Source organism: Protopterus annectens, chromosome 1.part1, assembly GCF_019279795.1.
Source record: "Protopterus annectens isolate FY-2018-M chromosome 1.part1, PAN1.0, whole genome shotgun sequence".
In the NCBI taxonomy this organism is placed as follows: domain Eukaryota; kingdom Metazoa; phylum Chordata; order Ceratodontiformes; family Protopteridae; genus Protopterus; species Protopterus annectens.
In genome coordinates, this window is record NC_056726.1 from 381,394,685 (window position 1) to 381,412,852 (window position 18,168).

General features: G+C 45.3%; 1 protein-coding gene across 1 annotated transcript in view; it reads right to left on the reverse strand.

The window, feature by feature from the left end:
• WBP2NL (WBP2 N-terminal like) overlaps nt 1-18,168 on the reverse strand; it is a 965,291-nt gene that overhangs the window by 489,243 nt on the left and 457,880 nt on the right. Inside the window, exon 4 of the mRNA XM_044075333.1 lies at nt 17,358-17,450. Coding sequence (XP_043931268.1) covers nt 17,358-17,450 — 93 coding nt within the window. The remainder of the gene's footprint in view (nt 1-17,357; nt 17,451-18,168) is intronic.

The following is an 18,168-nucleotide window of genomic DNA, read 5'->3' on the forward strand; positions in this document are numbered from 1 at the left end:
TGAGACTTGCTTGGCATGGAAATGAGGGAGTCATTGGGTTTGTTTCCTGTATTGTTGTGCACTGTCTTCGCCACCTCTTGGTGCTGGAGTTTGCCATTGTCGGCATCTATATGATCCTTGTGATTGCCCTCTGCCCCTTGTGCGTCTGTATCTACCTCTTTGGGGCTTGTCAGTGGCTGGAAAGGACCAGTTTTTTGAAGGCCAATTTATGCTAAAAGCGTGGTGGTTGGACCTGTAAAAAGCTTTGACAGTTTGCATAGATTTGGCTTTTCTTCCATTTTCCGTAATATCTCCTCAGCATTAGTACCAAACAGCACATCCTTTTGTAAAGGAGCATCTAGAAGTTTAGCTTTCACATGATCAGGCAAGCTTTGTTCCCTAAGCCAGGCATGTCTACGAATGACTGATCCTGTAGCAGCAGCTCTACTTGAGGCCTCTAGGGCATCATAGCCACATTGTAAGGTGTGTTTACCCACTTGCTCTGCACTATGCATCATATCCTGCAACTCCTTCAAATCTGGTTGTTCAGGTTGAGACATTTTATTCCTTAATTGTGATAACAGGAACTGTTGATATTTAAGCATATGAAACTGACAATTTAAGACCCTCATGGCTAGGGTGGCCGAGGTATATACCTTTTTTCCCCACCTTTCTAAGGATCTTGACTCTCTTTCGGCAGGAACTGGATTCTTGGCAGTAGAGGCCTTCAATCCCTTGGGGCCTTGAGAAATGGTTTCAGGGTCACCATTATGGCTTTTGTAGAGAAATTGGTGAGAGTTAGGAACTCTGTAGTACCTATCAGGTTTGACTGGTGCAGGAGGCAGGGAATCCGGGTTAAGGCAAGCCTCCGAATAAACATCATCAAGTATGTCCAAAACAGGAGGTATCGCCAGAGGTCTGTGTTGAGGTAACAAAAGAAATTCCCTAAGTCTTTTCTTGGAATCGGAAAAGTCTTGGCCTTCCCAATGGAAGTGTTCCCTCAAAGTGTGCAAGGTTTCCCCAAAGGAAAAATCCTCAGGAGGAGATACAGAAGGAATGGACTGCTCTGCATCCAAATCTTCAAAAGGGGAGTAAGAGTGTTCCTCTACATCAGAATGTTCTGATAAAATGGAGCCCTGATCAGAAGAGGGAGAATCTTCCTCCATTCTGGGTCTCTTGTCTGGAGGGGGCTGAGAACCCCTGATAAGAGTAATTAAATCCTCAGCATCTGTTTTTTAGGCATGGGGCCTGGAGAAGGGCCCTGTGCAACAGGCCTCTTGGGATGCCTGGCTGCTTTGGATTTAGTAAAGGCCTTAATAGAAAAGGAAGATGAGGGTCTAAAGACACCATGGGTGGAAATGGACCTGCCCACATTAGGAGGCTCAACATTAGCAATGGCTTCGGTGGTTGTAGTCTGACACCGCCAAAGGAGTGTCGTCGGTAGTCAGGGACTGCAAAGGCGTCTCGCTGAGAACCGGACCACGTGTAACCGGTTGTGGTGTCGGTGGGGACCGCAGACCTCGCATGTCGGTCCTTGTCCTTGCGTTTTTTGGACAAAACGGTAGTCGGAGTCTCCGACGACATTTTATAATCAAAGACTTTACCAAAAAAGTGTTGGGCGAACTCCGCCCGACGTTTAATAGTGCGTTTATTGAAAGTAGCGCAAAAGCGACAGCCCGAGACGTCGTGGTCTGGGCCTAAACAAGGTATGCAGAGGGAATGGAAATCCTTATGCGGTATTTGCTTCCCACAAGAAATACAATTATTAACTTTTTCTGACATCGGTCTGAGGCAAGAAAAGTTTCCCCAACGGGGTACTTAGCTTTAATGAAGACTTCGGTTTCCAATTTTACGTAATTCAGGAGCTGGCCGACCGGCACTTGCGAACTGCTTCTGCTTCGGGCACCGCGCGGCAAAAAAGACTGAAGAACATGGCGTCGGCTGTGTCTTATATACTCTGGCCTCACTGACGTCAGGAGAGAAAGCGACACCAACCGACGCCGGACCTAGACTTTGGAATTCGGCCGACCGAGGACTCGCCTGATGGCAGAGAACCCATCTGTGATTACTGCAGCTGTATGCACGATGAACATCTAAGAGGCAGGAAAGGTAAATTAATCTAAGATAAAGTTTTAAGTTTCAGTAACAGAAAAAAAGGTTGCTGTAACTCACAAAATTATCCCTAATAATGAGAGAGAGGAGCCTGCATCTGTTTGTGATGGTGGCAAACGAGATCTGGAGTAATGAGGATTGACTAAGGTATTATGGCTAGAGGGAGGAGCTTGAGAGTTGGATTTGAAGTCCGGAGTATGCTGCCGAGTTGGATCTAAACCCATGGGTTGAGGAAGAATGAAAAGGACATCATCAGATCATTCCTTATACTTTCACAATTTGTCACAGCAAACCTAAACATATCAGCCTGACAATTCAAAATTCTGAAAATCAAAGTTGCAGAAGTATACACTCCCCCCATATTTATCAATAATTTTCCACTCTTGTCAGAAAAAGTTGGAATGGAATTAACTAAGTGCTTAGCATCAGTGTGATCAAGTAAAGCTATAGCTGCTGGGTCAGGTTTGGGAATAATGTATGCAAATTTAAAAGACTGAAAAACTTTTTATCTGCCTTTTAAAGGGTAGCTGACTATCAGTAAAAATCTGCAAGCAGTAACCCATACATCCTCCCAAGCAGAGTGTAGGTTCTGGAAAAATCCTTCTTTAACTCATAGCATTTCCTAAGGGACTGAGAAATCTCAGTGTTCTCCCACAGAGAACACTGGACCATTCTAGCAACAGTCTCACAGGGAAAGAAACCCCTACAGGAGAATAAGAAACTGAGCTCTCCTCTTTCTGAGATCAAAAATCTGAGGGGAATATCCCTGTATCCAGCCTTGCATCTTCATGTTCAGATTCAGAATCTTGAATATATTCAGAAACTACTTTACAAGAAGGATCAACAACCTGAATTAAACCCTGTGCAAGACCCAGTAAACTACTCCTATCCAAAGAAATTTGTGGAGTATTTATTTATTTGCATTTGTTCTTCAGGAAAGTCCGACAGGGCATGTAGCCCCTTGTTCTGTGGAAGCCCAGGGAGAAAAGATCCAAAAAAATACAGAGAGTAAGTTATACAAAAAGCTTCAAAGTAAACATGGTATATAGTGTGCAATGTAAATATACACGATGTGAAGGAGGACACAATGTGCAAGAAATACTGTACAAATTAAGGACAGAAAAAATGGAGGACAATTATACACTTGACAGGAACATACTTGACAAATCTGTATGGGTTAACATAATTGAGTTTAAAACACAGATATTTAATATCCAGCATATTTTGCTATCTTTTGCTATGTAGTAATACAAACAGTATTTAATCAGACTAGAGTAGAGGAGAGTAGTAGAGGAAATAGTAGGGAGAGCACTGAAACTCCTTGGCCAAGTTGAAGGAAGGAAGGATGAAAAACTGAGAAAAACAATGGAACCGCGTAACTCTCATATAACACTTCATATGGACTTCTGAAGCAGATGGTCCAAAACTAACTTTCTATCAAAAGAATTCAAAAACTTCTGGAAGGTTTTGCAAACACAAACAAGCAACCCTCCACAAAACAGTTTCAGTGGCAAGAGCCCTGAATGTGATATAGCAAAATCATAAGCATGCTTCAGAGTGGACAGCCATTTAAAATAAGAGTACAACCAATTTCACAAAGAAGATTACTTCTCAGAAGAGGAAACAAATGCTAAAAATTTTCTTTGTGTTTTCACAAGAGGATAGGCAAAATATCTACACGAGCTTGACAGCTGAAAACACTAAGTGTTGTATAAGAATACAACCCTCCCTCCCCCAAAAATAACAGAAGCCTTCCCATCATATACAAAAGAGAGAAAACATCAACCAAATGTTTAGCAGCTGGGTTCGGGAAAGGAACTATTGTCAGTAATCTGGGAAAAGTATATAAAAACAAATAAAATAAAAGACAGAGGAACTTTATACAGTCTATCTGCTTTTGAGGGTTCAGTAGACTATGTCACACAAAACACAGAGTGTGACAAAAACATTCTCCAGAGCAGGAAGAACAGGAGAAGGTTTCAGAAATTCCAGTTATAACAAAACATAATACTTCTGAGTAACATCACTGCTTTCCTACTGAAACATGCGTTTCATACTGGAAATAAAGGGAAAGAGTATTCTTCAAAAAACTGGCCAAAGCCACACTTCCCTCAGAATCTGAGTCAGAAGTCAGTGGAGGTGCAACAAAATCTGTCCCCCACAATCACTTAAGAGGTCCAGTTTCTGGAAATGCTTCAGAAAATGAAGCATCCTTTTTTCTTTTACCAGAAATAGCCACATGGGAAGTGTCAAAAGCCTGCATTAAACCTTGAACTTGGCATAATAAATTACTTCTTTCCTGTGTAATTGAGACAGGAGAAAAAAAGAAGTTATGTACTCACCATAACGTTCCGAGTTGTTGTTCTTCATTTGTCTTCAACCTGCGGGTACTCGATCTGGCAAGGATATGACTAGGCTGCCTTTCCAGCATCTGACCCAAGCTCCTCCCCATACCCATAATGCCCCTATCTCCCTCCTCCTCCATATCGAGTTTGCTGCCTACCACAGCATCCCAATAAGATCCAAAAAACTTATCACATGTCAAGGATCTCCCTACGCAAGCACAGGAGAACAAAGGCGTACCCATATGGTGACCATTCATTCCTCTTCTGGCCAGACCACCACACAGCCTACACAAGGCAGGGGGAAGGAGGGAAGAATGTTTGAAGACAAATGAAGAGCAACAATAAGATGGAATGTTGTGGTGAGTTCATAACTTCTTTACCTGAAACTGTTGTCTTCATTAGCTCTTCAACCTGTGGGACAGAGTCACCAGCTACTAATCATCAGGATGGCCCTCATGGAAGGATATTCCGGAGCACGGCAGAGCCAAAGGATGTCCTGTTCCTGAATAGAATATTCAATTTGTAATGCGAGATGAAAGTATGTGAAGAAGCCCAAGTAGTCACAGAACAAGTGTCATCCAGAGAAACTCTAGACCAGAAGGCAGCTGAAGTAGCCATAGATCTAGTGGAATGCACCTTAATATGACTTGGCGGGGTTACACATCTAGCCAAATATGCCAGTGAAATGCACTGGGAAATCAAACGGGAATGATGACCTTCGACACTGGTTTCCCGAAATAAAAAGTTGGTCAGACTTGCAAAAGATTTAGTCCTATGCACGTAAAAAAGTAACTGTGTACATCCAACAAGTGGAGTTTGTACTCTCCCTTATTTAAACTGGAAGATTAATCACTTGACTAATACTGGCATCCGAAGCTACTTTAGATAGAAAGGATGAATTAGTACGCAAGATCAACCTATCTTTATGAAATGCCAAATAGAGGGGCTTGACCAACAATGCCTGAAGCTCCAAAACCCTTTTGGTAATGTAATAGCAACCAAGAAAGCAGTTTTCCAGGACAGAAATTAAGTTCACTGAGGCTGCCAGGGAGGCATTGGGTCCTTAACTGGTGGCCTAAGTAAAAAGGTGCCTTTCAAAAAGGCTTTGCAAAGCTTAGAAGAAGCTAGAGAAAGTACAGTTTTGTACCTACCATAAATGTAGATGTTTGAGTGCTAATACAGCTGCAGTCATAACAGATGGGTTCTCCTGCCATCAGGCGGGTCCTCAGTCGGCCGAAATCCAAAGTCTAGGTCCGGCGTCGGTTGTCGTCGCTTCTTCCCTGACATCAGTGCGACAGGGGTATAAAGGAACCAGCCAACGCCATTTTCCTTCAGTTTTTCTTGCCCCAGATGTCAGGTGCCCCCAGAAGGAAGGCAATACATAAATTTGTGTAATAATGCAGTGCAATATAATCAAAATACAGTAGTTGCAAGCAAATACATCATAAATGAATACCCCAATCAGGTTGTATGAGGATGTGCTAGCCTATAGGCCTGTCCCAAGAGGGGAAGGAGGGAGGGAAACCTGGACTGCAGCTGTATTAGCACTCCAACATCTACATTTATGGTAGGTACAAAACTGTACTATGTTCATCGTGCATACAGCTGCAGTCATAACAGATGGGTAGAATCCCAAAGCTAAGAAAAGGGTGGTAGGCACTAGGTGGAACTAGGAGGAGCCAAAATGCCCTGCAAGACTGCAGTGGCAAAGCCTGCTCTAGATTTGGAGTATAATGGTAGGTTTTAGTGCTTGGAGAAGGTATGCACAGAACTCCAAGTGGCTGCTTCCAAAATATTCTTGGTAGGAACTCCTCTGAGGAAGGCTGCAGAGGTGGCTATGGCCCTGGTGGAATGAGTTCTAATGCCTGTAGGTACAGTTTTGCCATGAAAGGAATAGCAAAAGCGTATGCAGTGGGCTTATCCATTTTGAGATGGTCTGTTTGGAAATTGGCTTTCCTTGAGCTCCTACCGCATAGGCCATAAAGAGCTGTTCTGATTTTCTGAAAGGCTTTGTTCTGTCCAAATAATAACGCAGTTGTCTGTGGATGTCCAAGGAATGTAGTAATCTCTCCCCTTTGTTTTGAGGATTAGTATAAAAAGTAGGTAAATGTATGGCCTGATTTAACGCTACCCTGGATACCACCTTTAGGCATAAAGGACGGGTTGGTTCGTAAGGAAACTCTGTCCTGATGGAAGATAAAAGGCTGGACAGCCATGAGAGCCTGTAGTTCTGAAACTCTACGGGCTGAGGTGATAGCCAGAAGGAAAGCTGTTTTCCAGGACAAATATTGCAAATCTGATGAGGCAGCTGGCTCAAAAGGAGGCAAGGTCAGTTTTTCCAGAATGAAATTAAGATACCAAGCAGGTATTGGTTGTTTCCTTGGAGGTCTTAAATTCTTAGCCCCTCTGAGGAACTGTCTTAAGAGTGGGTGAGAGAATAAAGGTGGATCAGTGTTGTATTCTGCAGAAATGGCTGAGGCATGGATTTTGATGGAGGAGAAAGAAAGTCCACTGCTTAGCAGTTCAGCCAAGTATTGTAGTATTTGAGGTAAATTCAGTTTTCCAGGGTCCTGGCCCTTTTTCTCATTTCAGACACAAAAACGTTTCCATTTTGCGGAGTAAGCTTTTCTAGTTGATGGCCTTCTGGCCTCCAAAATGACATCCTGCACCTCCTTGGAGAGTAGGGCCTGCTGTGATGCTAAGGAATCTTCCATGCGGCTAGATTGAGTGTTTTTAGCTGACTGTGAAGAGTTTTGAAGCTGTGCTGAGTCAGAAGAAGAGGCATTAGAGGCAGGGTCCATGGTGGGGAATGCGCCAGGCTCCTCAGGAGTGGGTACCAGTGTTGCCTTGGCCAGTCCGGAGCAATGAGGATCATCTTTGGTCTGTCTGCTCTGGTCTTCAATAGAACTTTGGGCAGCAGAGGAAGAGGTGGGAAGGCATAAACTGTCATTGATGTCCAACTGAAAGAGAGAGCGTCCACTCTCCAGGCCTTTGGATGGCAGATCCTTGAGCAGAATTTTGTCAATTGATGATTTTTGTGGGAGGCAAAGAGATCTATGTCTGGCCTTCCCCATTCTTGGATTATTTCTGCAAAAACTTTTGGATGCAACTTCCATTCGTGTGGATCTGTCATATTCCTGCTTAGGTTGTCTGCCAGCGTGTTTTCCTTGCCTGGCAAGTACTGTGCTTGTAGTTCCATTTGTAAGTCCATGGCCATGTTCCAAAGTGACATGGCCAGTCTGCATAGGGGGTAAGAATGTGTTCCTCCCTGCTTGTTTATGTACCACATAACTGTGGTGTTGTCCATTCTTATCAATAGTTGACCTGGTTGTAGAAGGTCCTTGAAAGCTATAATAGCATTTATTACTGCTAGCATTTCTTTTTGATTTATGTGAAGGTGCTTTTCTTTTTGGGACCACTTGCCCTGAATGCACCGATCTGTCATGTGCGCCCCCCAGGCGTAGTCCGAGGCGTCTGTTGTGATGACTTGATTTGCTTGAGGCTTGCTGAATGGAAGACCTGTGTTTGTTTGACATGCTTGAGCACACCACAGAAATTCCTTTTGCAGACATGGAATTAGTGGTATTACTGTTTCCAAACTGTGGCTGTGTTGACACCATATGTTTTTCAGGTACCATTGTAGTTTACTCATATGCAGCTTTGCACATGGGATTAGTAAGATGCAAGATGCCATGAATCCCAGAGCCTGCAGGATTTTCCTTGCAGTCAGCCTGGTTCAATTTGCTAGTGTTCTGAAGTATTGAATTAGTTGCCGCTGCTTCGCTGGCGTGAGGTAGGCCATCTGGGTGTTTGTGTCCAAATTGGCACCCAGGAAAATTATCTTCCGAGAGGGTATTAGCCTTGATTTCTTTTTGTTGACTGTGTATCCCAGAGAATTCAATAACATTATTACATAAGCCAGATGTTTCAGAAGAATGTGCTTGCTGTCCGCTTGGATCAGGCAGTCGTCCAAATAGGGATATATTTGTATCCCTTGAAGTCTGCAGTAGGCAATTACTGATGCCAGGCATTTCGTGAATACTCTGGGCGGAGTAGATAAGCCAAAGGGCAATGCAGAGAATTGATAATGGGTTGAACCTGCAAGAAATCTGAGGTACCTTCTGCAATTATGTCTGATTGGGACATGCAGGTATGCCTCCTTGAGGTCCAATGTCACCAGCCAAGACTCCTTGCCCAGCATGGGAAGAAGTTGCTGTAGAGTGAGCATCTTGAATTTTGGTACGAGTAGAAATGTGTTTAGGATGGATAGATCCAAAATAGGTCTCCAATCTTTTCCCTTCCTTGGCACCAGAAATAGCCTGGAATAAAAACCTTGACCTTGTTCGTGCGTAGGTACCTCTTGAATAGCTTTCATGTTTATGAGATCTGTAATTTGCCTTTATGCCTCTGCCCTTTGATTGTGTGGCAGGTTTGGCATGCCTCTCATTTTTGGAAGGGTGTGAAAATGGAATTTGTAGCCTCTGTTTATAATGTCCAGGATCCATTTGTCCTTTGTGACAATATGCCAATTTTTTGAAAATAATGCCAGATTTCCTCCCTAAGGGGGCTGCCATTTGCGACCTGGTTGGCATGCAAAGGGGAAAGTCATTGGGTTTGCTTTCTGAAAGATTGCGAGTTGTCTTCACCGCCTCTTTGTGTAGGAGCTTGCCACTGTCTGCCTCTATACGATCCTTGGGATTATCCTCTGCCCCTCGGGCACCTGTATCTGCCTCTTTGGGGTCTGTCTGTGGCAGGAAAGGACCAGTTTTTGGAAGGCCAATTTCTACTAAAACGTGGGGGTTGAACCTGTAGAAATTCTTTCACAGTTTGCATTGAGTTAGCATTTTCCTCCATTTTCCTTAATACCTCCTCAGCATTAGCACCAAATAGTACATCCTTTTGAAGAGGGGCGTCTAGTAATTTAGCTTTGACATGATCAGGCCAGACTTGTTCCTTGAGCCAGGCATGCCTACGTATGACTGATCCTGTAACAGCAGCTCTACATGAGGCCTCTAGAGCATCAAAACCACATTGTAAGGTATGCTTACCCACTTGTTCTGCACTATGCATCAAATCCTGCAACTCCTTCAAGTCTGGTTGTTCAGGTTGTGACATTTTACTTTTCAATTGTGATAACAAAAACTGTTGGTATTTTAGCATATGAAACTGACAGTTTAAGGCCCTCATGGATAAGGTAGCCGAGGTATATACCTTTTTTCCCCACCTTTCTAAGGATCTGGAATCTCTCGGAAGGCAATGGATTTTTAGCAATGGAGGCCTTAACTCCCTTGGGGCCCTGTGAGATGGTTTCTGGGTCAGCAGCATGGCTTTTGTATAGAAATTGGTGTGAGTCAGGGACCCTGTAGTACCTGTCAGGCTTAACTGGAGCTGGAGGTAGAGAGTCCGGGTTAAGGCAGGCCTCCGAGTAAACATCATCTAGGATGTCCAAGACAGGAGGTATAACCAGAGGCCTGTGCTGAGGAAGCAAGAGAAATTCCCTGAGCCTTTTCTTGGAATCTGAATAATCCTGGCCTTCCCAGTGGAAGTGTTCCCTTAAGGTATGCAAAGTTTCCCCAAATGAGTAATCCTCAGGGGGGGATACAGAAGGGATGGACTCCTCCGCATCAGAGTCTTCAAAAGGGGAGTAAGAATGTTCCTGATCATCAGAGTGCTCTGAAATAATGGAGCCCTGATCAGAGGAGGGGGAATCTTCCTCCACTCTAGGCCTTTTGTCTGGTGGGGGCTGAGAACCTCTGATAAGAGTAATTAAATCCTCAGCCATTTTAAGCATCTGTTTCTTAGGCATGGGGCCTGGAGATGGGCCCTGTGTAGCTGGTTTCAGAGTGCATGGTTGCTTTATACTTTGTGAAAGCCTTGATGGAGAAAGAAGAGGAAGGTCTGAAGACACCTTGAGTGGAGGTAGACCTGTCCACATTCTGAGTTTCAACGCCAAAAGTGGCATCGGCATCTGTAGTCGGGGTGTGGGCCGAGGAGCCTGCGACCTCGGGCACAGGAGAGACCGTCAAAGACAGGTTGTTGGTAGTCAGGGGCTGCGTAGTTGCCTCGCTGAGAACTGGACCACGTGTAGTCGGCTTTGGCGTGGTGTCGGTAGAGGCCGCGGACCTCGTGTGTCGGTCCTTGTCTTTGCGTTTTTTAGACAAAACCGGAGTCGGAGTATCCGACGACATAGTATAGTTAAATGCTTTCCCAAAATAATGCCGGGTGAACTCCGCCCGACGCTTAATGGTGCGTTTTTTGAATGTAGCACAAAAGCGACAGACCGAGACATCGTGGTCTGGGCCTAAACAAGGTATACAGAGGGAATGGAAATCCTTATGCGGTATTTGCTTCCCACAAGAAATACAATTATTAACTTTGTCTGACATCAGTCTGAGGCAAGAAAAGTTTCCCCAATGGGGTACTTAGCTTTTAAGAAGACTTTGGTTTCCAAATTTTCATAATCTCAGGAGCTGGCCGACCGGCACTTGCAAACTGCTTCTGCTTCGGGCACCGCGCGGCAAGAAAGACTGAAGAAAATGGCGTCGGCTGGTTCCTTTATACCCCTGTCGCACTGACGTCAGGGAAGAAGAGACTACAACCGACGCCGGACCTAGACTTTGGAATTCGGCCGACCGCGGACCCGCCTGACGGGCAGGAGAACCCATCTCTTATGACTGCAGCTGTATGCACGATGAACATCCCATACTATCACCTACATAAAAGTTAGATATAGCTGCCAGTTGGACCTTGACCATAGAAGAGCTGGCATCTTGCTGAAAAATACTTGCTAAAAATTCTAAAACCGCCTGAACCGGAGCAGTGACGTCACTAGGTCACGCTGAGAAGCCCAAATAGGAAAACATTTCCACGTACTGGAATAAACCTTACTAGTAGAAGATTTATGAGCCGCAACCAAAATTCTTTTGGCTGGTGAGAATAACCCGGGAGAGTCCTTACTATTATGGGAAATGGAGCAGCCAAGCCGTGAGCTTCAGACTGACCAGGTCTGGATGGGGAATCCCTGAGGAATGAGAGATGAGATCCAGAGTCAGATCTAACGCCCAGGGCGGACACACAGCATGAGACCACAAAGAGGGGAACCATATTTGGCGAGGACAGAATGGGGCATTGAGGATGACAGAACTCTCCAGCCTGTGAGCTTTCTGAAGAAATGTCGGTATTAGGGGCAGAGGAGGATATGCATACAGGAGACCGGAGGGCTAAGCATGAATCAGAGCATCTCTGGGGACTTCCCTTTGAGAGGGGTTCAGGGTGAAAAACTCACTGCACTTCGCACTGGAAGGAGAGGCGAAGAGATCATAGTAAGGCTGATCCCACTTGAGAAAGATCTGTTTCACTACCGAAGGATTCAGAGACCACTCGTAAGGCCTCAGTACATACCTGCTGAGCCAGTCGGCTAGAATGTTGGACTTCCCTGGAATGTGCGTTGCCACCAGAAAACAGCCGGTAGAGATCGTTCACTCCCACACACTCATGGCAGTGGTCACTGTGGCCAAAGGGGGAGGCAGAAGAAAGGGACAACTCCGGAGAAGATCCGGGGAATGAATCCAACACAGAAGAGAGTCCCTGCACACGAGAGATACTCAGAGTGGGACAACAGAAGTTCTAGCATGGACCATTGAACCGCAAGGGTCAACTGAAGTACCCACATGTGTAACCGAGCCATGAGTAAGAGTGTGATCGTGGCCGCCATGGACCCTAACACCAGCAATACCAATTCTACCGTGGGCGATTGAGCTTGAAGAATACAGCAGACATGTAGTTTCAGCGACTGGATTCTCTCTGAGGTTAGGAAGACTTTGGTTTGAATAGCGTCCAACCAAGCTCCAATGAAATCTAGCACTTGAATCGGGGTCAGTAAAGATTTGTTGAGACTGATGGTTATGCCCAACTGGTGGGCTAAGTGAAGCAGGGAATCCCTCGCTTGGCAGACTTGATGCCTGGAAGGGGTGGCATGGAGCCAATCAACCAGGTAGGGGAAGACCTGGAATCTCTGCAGTCTCAGGTGAGCCTCTACCACTGCCATCACTTTGGTGAACACCCTAGGGGCTGTGGTGACACCAAAGGGGAGCACTCTGAACTGGTAATGACTGGCTCCCGTCCATTTTGATGTGGTAGTACGCATCCTGAAGGTTGACTGAGCACATCCAATCGCTCTCCTGCAGAATGGGGAGGATAGATTGAAGACTGATCATCTGGAATTTTGTCTTGGCAACTGACAGATTTAAGATGGAGCAATCCAGAATGGATCTTAAGTCCCCCATCTTCTTTGGCACCAAAAAGAATCTGGAATAAATGCGCAAACTAGTCTGGTCTGGGGGGGGGGGGGGTTGGATGACTCACTTTTCTAGCAGCTTTGCAGTTTCCAGTGCTGCTTCCTCCCTCTGCATGGGGGGAACATCTGGGAGGTTTTTGTGCAGGAGAGGTGATTGGTTGAAAGGGATATAATAGCCTCTGGATATGATTTGCAACACCCAGTGAAGGTTCGTGATAGACTCCCAGGCTATTGGGTGTAGTGAGAGGCATCCCCCGACTGCCTTCAGAGTTAAGCAGCCGGGCAACCCTTCAAGGCTGCTGCACGGGTCTGTCTGAGAAAGGCTCTCGAGACCCCAGATTCTTTGGACCCCCTCTGCCTCGGGGTTGGCATCTATTGAATCCACCTCTGCCTCTAGGGGAAGGCGAGTCCTGAGCATCCTGGAAGTAGATTTGAGATTTTCGGAACGACATCTTCTTTGCCCCCCGCTGAGTTCTTGAAAAGGCTTGCTAGGGGGTGGACAAGTGGATCCCGACAGCAGACAGAGTCTTCCCATCCTTCTCGCTCTGGACAAGAGTGTCACATACCTCCTTTCCAAAGAGGGTGGAACCATGGCACGGGGCATTAGTAAAGGACACCTTAAAGTGTTCCGAGAAAGCAGAGAGTCAGAGCCAGGCATGGCACCTGATGGCAATGCCTGTTGCAGCAGCTTTAGTGGCATCCTCAGTAGCATGAGAGAGAAGCCGCATAGAGGTGTTGACAATCAACGTGAGAGTGGCCATGTAAGAAGAGAAAACCTTCTGGTCCTCCTCCGTCATGGACCCTGGGGTAGACTCAGTGATTTCCTTGACAAGGTCATGCTAGAGACTACTTATGTGTGCCACATAATTCAGCACATGTACAGAAAAAGTGGCTGAAGCGTACACCTACTTCCCAAAGCAATCCATCATCCTGGACTCTCAGTCTGGCAGATGAACCATGGAGCTCTCCTGTGTTAACTCCTCCTTAGTGGCCACTGCCACTACCATGGCATCTATGGGGGATACCTTGGTCCAGTGAGTCCTATCTGAGAGAGCACTCAAAACCTTGTCGGGGCATTTGAAGGATTGGCTCCACCACGTCTGGTTCCTTCCATGCCCGAAATGTAATTAGTTCCACCAATGGATCTTTGGAAGGGGACACCCAGGATGTACAGGGTCCTGCGCCAAATGCCTCCAAAACACTGATTCATCTGCGTTTGGTTTCCTTCGCAGACCACCCTCCTCGCTAAAGAAGGATCTCCATGATGTCTTCAAAAGAGACACCCTTGGGGGATGACTGGGGGGAACCCCCCTTCTTCCAAACTGGTGTCCTCCATGAGGGACTCCGGTGGAGAGTCAATATGCCTCATTTTGCATGTATGTTTTCAATACACCTCATCAGGGGGGAGTTTATGGGGAGGACTTGAAAACGTCTGGCTGCTCCCACATGGGAGCTCCTTGGGGCAGAGAGACAGCAGGCTGTCTCCGAGGTAGCAGGATGGCAAAATCCATACCAGAAACAGAGGGAGCCAGGGCGGACTCTGAAGACGAGATAGTCAAGGGTCTCAATGGTATCGAGAGAACCCCCTCTATTATGTCGAGGGCAGAAGGAGAATGAACCATCTGAGAAGGCAGTACAGACGGATCAGCCACTCTCTGGATTAACGGGGGAGCCAGAGCCGAACCTCTACGCATCGAGACTCTGACTGGAGGGCTCTGCTCTGAAGGCTCGGAGGCAATTTCATCCCCTTTGAGCCAAAGTCAAGGTTACGGCTCTGAGCTCAAGGGATCCGACCTACTCAAGTTAATGGACGTCATCGAGGTACAAGGTACCTTTGGTGCCAACCCGACACCTAGAGTTCTCAGATCCGAAGGCTCCAAAACTGGGGGTCAGATCGGAGAAGGAGTAATTGGTAATTACACAGAGTGCATGCCCCCTGCTCCAGAGGGAGAGGGGGCAGGCAAGACTCCCATATATATCAGAGTGCAGATAACCTTCCGATCATCCTGTCCACCTCCGCTTCAGAAAGGCTGCTGGTGGAGAGGGATGAAGAAGCCACCAACAATGGTCTGGAGGGTCGCTGAGCTGAAGCCGGGGCCGGTGAACTGATCCAAAGCTCCTTCAGCTTCAGGGAGAAGCAAAGGGAACAGAGTTGGGGAGACTCAGGTCGCAGGGTGGAGCGGACCTTGGCCGGAGGACCAGTGGAGGCCGATCGATCAGGGGATCGCTTCCTAGGCCTGTCTCTGGGTTTATGCTTGTCCCTGTCCCCAGACCTCTTTGACAGGAGGTTGAGTCCCAGTGGCCAGGGAGGAGACAGAAGAAGCAGTAGTAGTCCGGGTTGAGGAGGCCTGGGCCCGGTGACAGGAGGGGGAAGAAGGCCTTTTAGAATTAGCTGGTTCCTCCTGTCCATCAATTCGTGGGGGTTGAAGCCCGAGCAGATGGAAAAGGAGGACTCAAAATGGGAAACCCCTAAGCATACTATGCATACAGTGTGGCCATCAGCTGGGGAAAGCTAACGGCCACACTCTGTGCACTTTCTAAAGACTGGTTTGGGGGTCTCAGACATGATAGCAGCACAGATGCCCAACCAGAACACACTCGCACACACACAAGCTTCAGAAAGAAGAAGATAGAACGTTTTTTTTTTTTTTTTTTATACATACGAGCAGTACAAGGGTGGGGAAGGTAGAAAGGATAGGAAAGAGAAATTTAAGTAAAAAGGAAGATAGAAAAATCACAAAAAATCATCACTTACCAAGACAGTAGCTCAGAGCAGTGGATCATGATACGTATGCTAGTAGAGCAAATGAGATCTGAAGGGAGGAGGGAGACATGGGGGTTATGGGTAGGGGAGCTTGGATCACATGCTGGAAAGGTGGCCAAGTCGGATCCGTGTCAGATCCGAGTACCCACAGGTTGAAGAGTAAATAAAGACAACAACTTCAGATCATAGGTTTACGACTGTTTCTTTCTGATAGGACTTTCTGAAGATATAGAAACAGTACTGCCAGGAAATATTTCCCTAGGGATGGGTACAACTTCCTGGCTAGACAAAATGGCACTCTCTACCACTTCTCCCAGGACCTACAAAGGTGGCGGCTCTCCCTTGCCTGCCAAGCGCACTAACAGCAGAGGATGTTTCTAACCCTCGGTCTATGGTACTACACAAGGGGGACTCAACTTAATGGCTATTAGTTCAAGAAACCAGCTTTGGCCAGAGCAGAGTTACTCACTTGTGACCGAGACACTTTAGCAGCCTGTTGTGGTAGCAAAGGCTGAATAACAATTTACTTATTTTTTTTTTGTGGCTAGAAGGAAGAACCGAGAAATTGTTGGTTGTCATATGGTTTTGCTAGAAAAAGTGCTCGATTCCTGGGGAAGCCTAGCAGCAATAGTCAGTAAAACAGGTAAAATGTAATAAAAAGTACATTTTCCCCTGTTAAAACACAATAAAAATCACTTCAAATACTTACCCATCCCACAAGTAAAATAAACCAACTTTCAGAGAAAAAAAGTAGTTTAAAATAATTTAACAAATTTTTACCACAAAAGTAAAGAGCTCCCGTTTACAACAAGTTAAAAGTCATGCAACAATTATTAAAATTCTTTTCGAGCTTTAAAATTAATATTTTACAGAGAAAGCGCAGATTTGGTTTGGTCATAATAAGTAAAATGGAAAGTTATTTCCCCAATGGGAACTTATCTGCTCCACAACGGAACAGTGTTAGTTGACTGATCCTCTAAAGCTTGCAGATTAAAGCTCTCTTTGGTGGCATGAAAGCTCTGAAGGGCTTAGTTTACAAAACCTTACTTTTAGCCAGCTCAGTCTGGGTGCGTGAAAGACTCTCTAAAGCTTTGGATACTGGACAGCTGTTACATCCTTAGCAAGAAATAACCTATACAAGGTTAGGCTACTCCAGTACTGACCCATAGCAAATGATGCAAATTATGCCATCTTTTTTTTTTTTTTTAGTTCTGTGAAGTAAGAGCTTTCAATTTACTGCTTCTTTTAAATCTGTGAGAAGTACATATGCACATTCAAATAGTATCCAATAAATCAGGATGCACCCTCAAATATCTAGCATCAAAAATAAGTCTTGATCAAACATGTTGCGCAGTATGCAGTCATTCACTAAAAACAGACAGCTTCTAAGACTGACTTGCATGACCAAATGCAAATATGCCACTCTTATTTACGTTGTTCAGTTTGGTTTTTTGAATTCCTTAAAGATACAAGCATAGAGCCATAGCTACTGTTTTTTTTAAACTCAGTGAGCATCTCAGCAAACCTTCTTCCCAGTTGTTTTCCTCTACTAAAGAGATAAGCCACTCCACCACCAAGGAGAGTTAGGTGTAAGCCAGGCAGCAGTTTAGTTTGCTTTTGGTTCTACTTGTCTGTTTATTATGTTGACATTAACAACAAACATTGCAAAGGAAAAAAACATGAAAGTCCTCAGGATTCTTTGTGTGGGAGGGGGGCTTGCTGCCAGGCACACTGTTCACACAATACTTTGAAAACGGACACAAACACAATCAGAATTGTATGGAATTTTCAGACGTCTACAATATATAACGCCAATCACACCAGCAATTATTGCTAATAAAAGATTTCATGATTTGCTTACCATTTGTAGCCACTTTAAACATAAGCTGTCCAAATTCTATGGCTCCTCCACTGTTGAAGACCATCTTAAAATTTGCCTGACCTTCCCAGCCACCTAGAGGAAAACATGAAACAAAATAATATACATCAATTCCTTTATATATTTTCTGTTCTTTTCAGCAAATGACTTCAGAATGTACTTCAGTCAGTTATACAAAACAAAGAATGCTACCAGAGCTGCAGTTAATACAACAACCTAGAGCATAAAGGTACTACAAACACCTAAAGAAAATGTTTACCTGTAGCACAAGCCAGATAGAAAGGGGCCTATCGGCACTTTTCTGAGAGAATTGTGCTGATTGGGACCTATCTGAGGAAGGCCGATCTAGAGGTTGAAATAAGCATCCGCACTGGTCCTTTTAAATCTTTTAAAAGTTTTTTTCCCAAGTTTTTAAGTTCTTGTATTTAGGCCCTGCATTGCTCGTTTATGCGAGGTGCAGTACCGTGCACTGCACCGCAGTTGCACCAAAGCCGGATAGTTAAATTGAACAAATTTTTCCCTAAAACCCAGGTAGAAGTATCTATCCACTAAGCTCCTCCGTGATCAATTCTGAATAGCCACCCCTAGTGACAACAGTCTTCAACCTAGCATTATGGACAGTTGGACTACCCTTGTTTCTCTTCTCAACCTTGTTGACTTGGGTCTCTTGAGCCAGTGTAGCATTTGCGTCATGTACACAGACAAAGTACAGTTTTGTACCTACCATAAATGTAGATGTTCGAGGATTCCATTGCTGCAGTCCTTACTATTGGGTATAGTCCGCATCCAGTCG